The sequence below is a fragment of the Rhincodon typus genome, chromosome 31 (genome assembly GCF_021869965.1).
Source record: "Rhincodon typus isolate 14 chromosome 31, sRhiTyp1.1, whole genome shotgun sequence".
NCBI lineage: Eukaryota > Metazoa > Chordata > Chondrichthyes > Orectolobiformes > Rhincodontidae > Rhincodon > Rhincodon typus.
The window spans coordinates 22,872,154-22,881,839 of record NC_063362.1 but is presented as its reverse complement, the minus strand read 5'-3'; the positions used below and the strand labels follow the sequence as shown (position 1 = coordinate 22,881,839).

At 45.0% G+C, this 9,686-nt stretch overlaps 1 protein-coding gene across 1 annotated transcript in view; it reads left to right on the top strand.

The window, feature by feature from the left end:
• The window catches only part of LOC109913883 (forkhead-associated domain-containing protein 1-like), a 140,214-nt gene that overhangs the window by 75,116 nt on the left and 55,412 nt on the right, over positions 1-9,686 (top strand). The window contains exon 22 of the mRNA XM_048614895.1: positions 4,351-4,489. Coding sequence (XP_048470852.1) covers positions 4,351-4,489 — 139 coding nt within the window. The remainder of the gene's footprint in view (positions 1-4,350; positions 4,490-9,686) is intronic.

The window sequence follows — 9,686 nt, the reverse complement described above, 5'->3', positions numbered from 1 at the left end:
ACCTTGTTGTCTCGGATTCTCCAGCATCTGCAGTTCCTACTATCTCCAAAACATTAACTCTGTTTTTTCCTTCACAGATGCTGCCAGGCCTGCTGAGCTTTTCCAGCAACTTTGTTTTTGTCCTGATTTACAGCATCCACAGTTCTTTTGGTTTTTACTGAGAAGTCGTTGTTCACCTTGAGGTCCTCCTGACCAGTAGAAGGTGCAGCAGGCATTGCATTCCATCATAATGTCTTGTTCCACGAAGTAGCCCTCACTCAGGCCATGCTGCCTCTAAATCGAGTCTACCTCAATGACAGGCCACCAGGCCTGAGCATCATAGAGGGCAACTGTTGTCACCAGAGTTTCACGTTCCAGCAAGCACGGGTCAGAATGTTTGCTCTTTCCTTCTTTTGTAATGGAGTTTGGAGCTCAAGTCTTCTTCTCTGTCGCGGTTTGGCCACATGATGAGATGCCCGTTGATTGCCGCAAGCCAACTGGGTGGTGGGAAGGCAGTTATTTACTTAGGCCATTTTTTCTAGGCTCCTCTCCAACTCAGGGGTAGGCAGTGCAGTCCTTCTGTAGTGTCAGCCAGGGTGTGGTCACCATGTGATGATGTTGTCTTTTGATCATCATCTGGCATGCCATTTTCACCCGTTTGCCGATGCTACATGATCTGCTAGTTGTGTTTCACTTGGAAGCTGGACTCATTAATTTTTCCTGCAAAGTGGAGTTTTAAGGTGGAGCAGTTTGCTGTGTCTGACCCCACCCTTTAAACCTGTCATGGCCCAGTGAATTAGGATGGCAGCCGCAAAGTCTCCAAGCCATAGTTTCTGAGTTTCCACTCTCCCCAGAAGGTCGCTGACCAAAGCTTGATCAAACCTTTCTTCCCTTGCTATTTTATTCTTGTCTGATGTACTAATAACCATCATTTAGACAGTGTGGTCCAGAACGTGATTGTCATTTGGTACACTTGCCATCCTTCCACCTTGACTGATATTTTTGACTATGAAGACATTGGCCCAGATGGTGTCAGGTTCATTATTTCTCCCCTCACTACTTGTTGCCCATCAGCTGAGATACTGGGCCTGGCTGTGGCCATTGGAGAGACCAATGAGAGATGGGTCTACCTCAGGGCCAGTGACTCCTGTCCATCCTACAGGTGACTGGAGTATCAGGGTACTACCCCTCTCTCAACAGGCCATACATCCCTTTACTTACGTAAATAAAGGCCTGAGCCTGTTTGATACCCTTACCACTGAAACAGAGACTATAGTTCAAACGTATTTCATCGGTTATATGGTGCATTAGAATGGTCCTGAGGTTCTGAGTTAAGCAAGCTCTCTCTATGACCTGCACTATATTCTTGGCTCTCCCTAGGAATCCTAGTCTTTGCTTTCACTGCTTCATTTAGGGGTCCACTCCACATGTTGATCACTGTGCGCTGACACCCATTCTAAAACTGCCATGTGTAATTAGACTGACATTGCTCTTACATTCGACTGTTAGTTCAAATTTCTACTCTCTTTCTCTCCTCCTTTGATTTTGCTGAGGTGAACTGAACTTTGACTTTTTACCTCATTCCCAAGACTCAGTAAATCTTCCACCTTTAGTAAACATACTTAAATCTCTGGGAACTACACCCAAATCGCTATAACCACCGAGTCCTGGACACTCATTACTTGGTATCTACATTTTATTTCCCAAGAACATCCTGAAGCCCCATTAACTCCAAAATAATAACTATTCTTATCACCATGGCACCCGGTTTATAGATATATCTAATCAAGCTGTTCAGACATGTTATGACACATCTCTGGAGCAGTTAGGACTTGAATCCAAGCCTTCTTGATTAAAGGTAGGGGCACTACCACTGCATTAGAAGGGCCCTTAGCACCCGCTTTATTCTGGTTTGAAAATAGCCAATTAAACTAAATTACACCAAATTAACCAAATTAAAAGTTAAGAACCACATAAAGGAACACCATATCTGGATCAAAAGTTCGACGGAAACTTTAAATTAAAATCTTATTATGAGAGGAAGTAATGCATTCCAGCCCCCAGAGTGCCCAGTAATCATGGGAGACCTCAAACTTACCAGTGGAAGCACTCAGTTTATATGAGTACAATAAATACCTGTGATAGACTTTGTGGGTATCACTCCTAGACTTTTTTTCTCTCTCTCTCCTCCGTTAAGATGCTCTCCAAAACTGTTTTTTAAATTCTTTTGCGGGATGTGGGTTTCATTGGCTGGACCAGCATTTATTGCCAGTTCTGACACCCTGAAGAAAGAGATGGTGAGCTGCTTTGCCTCTTTGTGGTTGAGTGACTTGTTCCATTATTTCTTAATGTGATTTGGGGTAGCATGGTGGCTCATACTGCCAGGGACCTGGGTTCAATTCCACTCTTAGGTAACTGTATGTTCTCCCTGTGTCTGTGTGGGTTTCCTCCCACAGTCCAAAGATATGCAGTCCAGGTGGATTAGCTGTGGGAAATGCAGGCGTTGGGTGCTGAGTCTGGGTGGGATGCGCTTCAGAGGGTCTGTGTGGATTTGATGGCATGTGACCTACTCCCATACTATAGGATTCAGTGACTTGGTGTCAGATTTTACCAGGTATGCCCCTGTGAACCTTGAGGTGTATTCCTAAAATATAATGGCTATAGAAATGCACAATGATGTTTAGTTCTCCTGTCTGGCCTAGCAATAGCTGAGGAAAAGCGAAAAGCTTTGGTGAAGGAAGGGAGGGGAGAATTAATGTTGCTCATTTGATGCACTGAACTGGTGGAATTTATTTCATTCTTGAGTCTGTCTTCCATGCTGCTGGCAGGTAATTCCATCAGTGAAATTAAAGTGCCAATCTCAGGATATGTGACAACACGCGTGATGGAAGAGAGAGAGAGAGAGAGAGAAATCCTTGCAGTACCAAGAGAATTCATTGCCTTTTGGAAACATAACTGAGTAACCGCTCAGTGTCAGACGTGGAAGTGTGCATTCTCCCCTCTTAATCTAAATTCTGTCAGATTGTGAGAGAACTGGGGGTGGGACCTCCCCTATTCTGTGGCTCTATTCTGTATTAATGCATCCCACACAACCAAAGGGTCGGATAATATAAATGGTAGGAACTCTATAAGCCCTGGTTGTACGTGAATAATGGAGAGGTAGGGAGACATCCTTCAGTAGCCCTGAAGCAGGCATTATCCTCACTGATGAACTGAAATAATTGTGAAGGGTGGAATCATGAATTGTACTGAAAAGCAACCCTGCTGCATAAATACAGAGATTATCAGGCAGGGAAAGAAAACATTTTTTCCTTCTGCATTAGACTACAGCCTGGTGGTCCTTTGTAAATCCGGTGGATTGGATACTTTGAGATTCATGCTGCAGTGTCCCTACTGCCTCTGTTATTCTGACACCAGCACTAATGACGGACCCCAGCACTGGCCTTCCTCCCTCCGTTTATAAACAGCTTCCTGGCCCTGCTAATTGCAGTAGCTCTGTCTCTCCCCTTCCCATTTGTGATCGAATGTGTAAAGGATTTGGTGAATTAAGCTTCACAAAGATGAGAGCGAGAGCTGCTGCTTGAACAGATAATAGTGCCCGTGAGAGTAAGGGACGTGCTGAGAGTGTTTTATTACCCACGTGGTGAGGTCTGTGTAAAAATGCAGAGTTATGACGCTTAATAGAGCTTTATAATCCTGTCGTTCCTCAATGCTGCTGTAAAACTACCAGCTGCCCATCCATTTTTTTTTCTTCCTTTTCCTAAAAGTGACACTTTCTGGTCTATGGTTTAGTGGCTGGATTAATGACCCTGTACCTAGTAAAATAGCTATTCGCCCCAGAATGGTGGGGGGCTGGGGACAGCACCCCTAATCTTTACCTCACTTGTACATTTGATAGATCCTCTGGTACAGAATTAGGCCATTTGACCGAACTGGTCTGTGCTAGCTTTTCTGCTCTGCGTGACCCATTGCCATTGGGAATGAGAAACATAGCACATTCCCTGACCACATCCCTACTCGAGCAGTTCTGCCCTTCTGATAGAGTTATATAAGTTATCCAGCGAAAGCGACGGTTTTAAGTTGCTTTGTCATTATGTTCCTGAAATTTTTTTCAGTTATTTGAACCTCCATTATCCACACTACAATCCGATGTCATTAACTCAGACAGTCCTCTTTTCTTCCTGCGAATTAAACTTCAAAACCAAACAAATAAGGTCTGCCAGCTTAGTAAGAATGAAAACCTGTTGCCAAGGGGTACACTGTCAAGTTTCATTCTTTGTCTTTCTGTTGTTTAGACCTCCATCAGTGACTGTCACAATTCACTGCAAAAGATAACGTGTAGATCTTTCTTGTTCAAACGTATCATTCCAGGATAAAGTGCACTCTGAGGTTGTGAGGCTTGCAGCACAGTGCAAAGGTCACCGACACGAGGAGGTCATTCAGCGACAGCGCAAGGCACTGGCTGAGTTACGAGCCAGGGTGAAGGTGCTGGAACAGACTCCCACTTCTCGTAAGGGTCCATTTACTGATCGAAGTTTTATCTCTAGCGCCTGTTCAGCAATATTCACCCAGCAGTTCAGTAGCCTGTGACCCACACCATCACCGTACCCCACTCCCCAGAATCACCTTTGGCCTTTCACCCTCGACCTTCCTTCCATCACCTTAGACCTGTTTTCAGTGATCTTGGAGCTACCCATCTTCACCCTTGATCAACTGAAATAATATCAAAATGCTGGAGACAACAGGTTATCAGCCTGGGCCATTAGATTTGTTTCTCTCTCCACAGGTACTTCCCAGCCTACCAAGTATTTTGAGCATTTTCTGTTTTTATTTCAGATTTCTAATGTTTACAGGACTCTTGATCTTCAATCAGTGCAATCTAGATCTACCACCCCTCCCACCCACCTTGACATCAGTAAGCTCTCCCACACCATCACGGGCGTTACTGCTTCCTTGCCACCTCCAACCCACTTCATGGTTGGACTCTTCACTATTCTGCCAGGGTCCTCATATAGCTTTCCATGTCAGAGGCCAGCCTGTGCCCTTCGCTCTGGGGAAGGATTGCTTGTCCCCACAGTATCGCATTTTCTGGCTGTCAGAACCAACACTTCACAATGTCAGGGTGAGTGAATCTGCTAGTCCCTTTTTCACGCTCCCTGCTTGAATTAAGCAGAACCCAATAAATTATAGAAGGACAATCATGAAGGGAGGAGGTGGCGTAGTGATGACGTCACTGACCTAGCAATCCAGAAGTAATTGAGGGTTGGTTAGCTCAGTCTGACGCAGAGTGACACCTACAGCATGGGTTCAATTCCCACATTGGCTGATGTTACCACAAAGGACTCTCCTTCACAACCATTCCCTTCGCATGAGGCATGGTGACCCTCAGGTTAAACTCACTGCCAGTCGTCTCTCTCTAATGGGACTATGGCAACTTTTCCTCTGATCCGGAACTCCAGGCTAATGTTCTGGGACAGGGGTTCAAATCCTGCCACGGCAGATGGTGAAATTCGAATTCAATAAAAAATAAACAGTCTCGTAGCAATCATGTAACTACTGTCGATTGTCATCAAAAGCTCATTTGGTTCACTCATGCCCTTTAGGAAAGGCAGTCTGTCAATTAGGCAATCTTACCTGGTCTGGCCTACATGTGACTCCAGACACACAGCAATGCAGTCAACTCTTAACTGCTGTCTGTAGGAGTGGGTAATAAACACTGGCCCAGTCAGTGACACCCACATCCCATGAGTGAGTTTAAAAACAAAACAATTATATGTCACCTTTCACAACCTTGGGAAATCTCAAAACATCTTACAGCCAGTGAAGAGCTTGTTGAGTAGTAGTCAGTGTTGTCATTTAGGAGTGGGCTGTCATAAAGATCAGAACATACAGTGACTGACACACACAAGCTTTGCTGAACATCCAACATAATCTCCATAGCAGGCATCAAACCTGAACTCCACAGCAGGTAGCAAGCACAAATATAAACCCACAATTCATCATAGCCTGCCAATAATCTCAATGCCCCTGCATCCCTGTGCTACCTGGCTACTTTGCAGCCCATTCTGAGAACCAGCTAAATCACAATGAAAGAAAAAAACAATCTTGGGCCACATTCTCCTCAAGTGTGTCAGTTTTGCTTTAGAAAATGCTGTTTTCTGTTAGATAGGTGTTGGAAAAGTTTGGAAAGCTTAACAGAACCAATGATAAACACCTCTAAGCCTGTTGCTAAGTGTCTTTCAGCCTGGTGATTTTCCAAGTTGCCAATGTGCAGTCCCCCTCCCCCGTTAATGCCCCAAATCTTAGACTCACCTCCAGCTTTGACACCCACCAGCTGGTACTTTCAGGGGAGAGGGAGAGAATTGAGGATAAGATGAATTGAGTTAATAATGGAAAGCAAACAAGGAACCCATGTTTATTCCATTGGGCAGAATGCAGATGGTGAGGCTCCTGGCAAGGGATGTTAGCAGGGAAGGCACTGGAACACAATTCATGCATAGCATCCATCATCACTGCACAGTGCAACTTGTAGCTAGGAATGCAGAGAACTACAACCGTGGACTGACGTTCAAATAGCACAGTGCAATTTGCCCTTGACATTCAAACCTGCAAGCTGTCCCATGTTCAGTATTTGGCCCATTTGCTAACTCCCATGGGAGTTATTGTCGTTTAACTGCATCTGCAGGGAAAAGGCCCACTATTCCCTCAGTTTTACTAGAGGGTTTTCGCTATTGCATTGAATGTTGGGATGGTTCTGCCTCCATTTCCATTGTTTTGTTTTGCTTTCCAGGGAAAAGGGAGAAAAACCTGAATCAACATGGCAGGCGATTTGTTATCACTCAGATGATTCAATACTTTTCCTGTTTGTGGGACTATATATCACAGACCGTGACGATGTAGAGGTTGAATGTTTTTACATTGTGAGAAATCACTTGCTCAGTTAATGAACTTGATTTTCCTCCATAGCCAGTGGCTCAGTTTGTATTACATTTATATTTTGAGTGTGCCGCAGGCAGACAGTGACCAAAGATTCAGCATCTGGAATAGTCCAAAGTTGTGATTCCAGGTACCTCAAAAGAATAAGGATTGAGACACTTATGAACCATAATATTGAGGACAGTGCAAATGGATCTTACTCTACATCCTATCCCATGCTGTGCATGCTCTGGGAGTGTTTGACAGGAACTGTTGAGAGGCAGCTTTTCTCTACATTCAATCCATGCTGGTCTCTACTTGACCTGCACTACCTCTTCAGAAGCAATAAAGTACAATTTTCATCACTTGATTTACAATCACATCTTTAGAAGCTTGGACAACCCACACAAATGTTTTTAACAAGACACTTTCCTGACTTTCCACAGCCTGCAACTCTTTACCAGTTCTTTCAAACACGTTCTGACATCTGACTCTGCATTTTTTCTTTGAGCTTGTCAATGATTTACCCAGTTCTCTTGGCCCTGTCGGTATAGCCCTCGTGTTATTAAGCAGTGTCAGTCCACAGTGCCTGCTGTACAGTACAGACACCTCAGTCCAATCAGTGTTAATTTCACACCACTTACTGCTGTGTCTGTTGGAGGGAAACCCCTCGGCTGATAGCTGCACTGTTCCCTCTTACTCTGAAACCCCTCCAGCTGTCAGTCTCTCTCTCTTTCCCTGACAGCTTGCTTTCTTCAAAGACCCACTGTGGTGACCTTCAGCTTGTTCTCTCCCCCAGCTCTTTTCAAGCTGCTCCCCCTCCTTGCTGGACTCCAAATCCATGGATTCTAGGTACACCCCAGCACCTCACTCATTTGGCCTTTATTCTGAAGTGAGTCTAGACCATGACAATGAGTCAGCTGTTTGACCATGGGGGAGTTCTGTAGCCCATTCACTCACCACAACCCCATTTTCCAATACCGAGAGTGGAAACCCCTAAGTGATGTATGCCAGCAACCCATTCCCCTGCCATTCCCCACCCCTCCCAAAATCCTGACACTAGGACTTACTTGCCTACTGTCCCCATGCTGAGGTCAGATATCTTGAGGAGCAATCCTATGATGCACGTCCCTATAAAGCTCAGTTAGGTACAGGTAAATCTGTAGCGTCTTCATGGGAGACTCCATTTATCTTGAGCATGTGGTGTCAAAGGCCTTGAATAAATATTCCAGAAGAAGTATTCAGCTGGAAAATTATCGGTTTCAAATCCTGAGGCTCAGGGTTGCTTCCTGAATTTATGAAGGATTAAGATTTTCTCTCCTATCGCCATGACTTTGTTCTCTGAGGGACTTGGCCAATTGCTTGGCTGAGGGGGGAGGTGGTGAACAGGATGTTGTCAACTCCATTGTTAACTCACGGTGGTCAAAGGTCTGGACACCATTTTGAAATGGCACCTGGACAGGGACCCACTGCCTGAAAGCCAGCAGCACCGTCTGCCTCCTGCTGAGAGGAGTTTGAACTCAAACTGCTGCCACCCACCCTCTGCTTTGCCATCCTCGAGTGACTGGAGTGCAGGCCATCAACCTGCCCCACTCCCAGAGTCACCTTTGGCCTTCCACCCTCGACCTTCCTTCCAGCACCTTAGACCTGTTTTCAGTGATCCTGGAGCCACCCATCTTCACCCTTGATCAACTGAAATAATATCAAGATGCTGGAGACAACAGGTTGTCAGCCTGGGCCAATAGATTTGTTTCTGTCTCCACAGGTACTTCCCAGCCTACCAAATACTTTCAGCATTTTCAGATTTCTAATGTTTGCAGGATTCTTGATCTTTGATCAATACAATCTAAATCTACAACCCCACCCACCTTGACATCAATAAGCTCTCCCACCACACCCTGGCCCTGCCAACCTTTATCCTCAATGCTGCCCCATCACCTTTGACCTTTTCCTGGTTTTCCTCGACCTTCCCAGCCTCACCATTGACCGTTCTTCATCACCCATTCTATTGCGCTTGTGCTGCCTTCCATAGAGCTTAACCTTCCCTCTGTCATCCAGCTCCCTCCCTCAGTCACCGCCTCCCTACTTAGCCTCACCATAACTCAAATCCCTTCCGTGTGCATTATTACCTTGACATCCTGATACAGCCCCCCCATGGAGCTCAGTGCAATAGGTCAACTTTACCTCCCCTGGCCCAATGAAGCTCTCTATACATGAAAAGCACGTTAACTTTACTCAAGAGGCTCTCTCATCTCTGCTAGTCACCTTGAACCAGTCATGAATCCATGTCTTTTGTTTGCTTCATTGCTAAGATATAGTTTAATCTGGCGATCATATATTTTAATGAGTGTATGACATGCAAATGGTTTTGAAACAAAATAAACTGAAAATAAAATGTCACTTGCTGTTGGGAGGTGCATCCTGCTCATCACCAATGTATATCCCAACTTCCATCCTGCATCAGAAAATGGACTTTTGTCTCCCGTGCAGTTAGACAAGCCCTAGTGCGCTTCATTTAATTCTGCCCTGTGTATTCCTCTGTCTCTGTTTCTGAAAATAGGTGTCTGTCTGCAGCTGTCTCTCAAAAATGTTTGTCTTAGTCTCTGTCTAAATATTTCCATTTCTGTCTGTCTCTTTTTAAATAAATGTGTCTCCATCTCTGTTCTCCTCATGCTCTGTCGGGCACAGAAAGGAGTGAAAAATATTCTTTTTCTGTGGGCTCTCCCTCCAAAGTTGTGGGACAAAAGATGAAATGTAAGCTGTACCTGTCCCCCTGTGTCTAGCCTTACTCC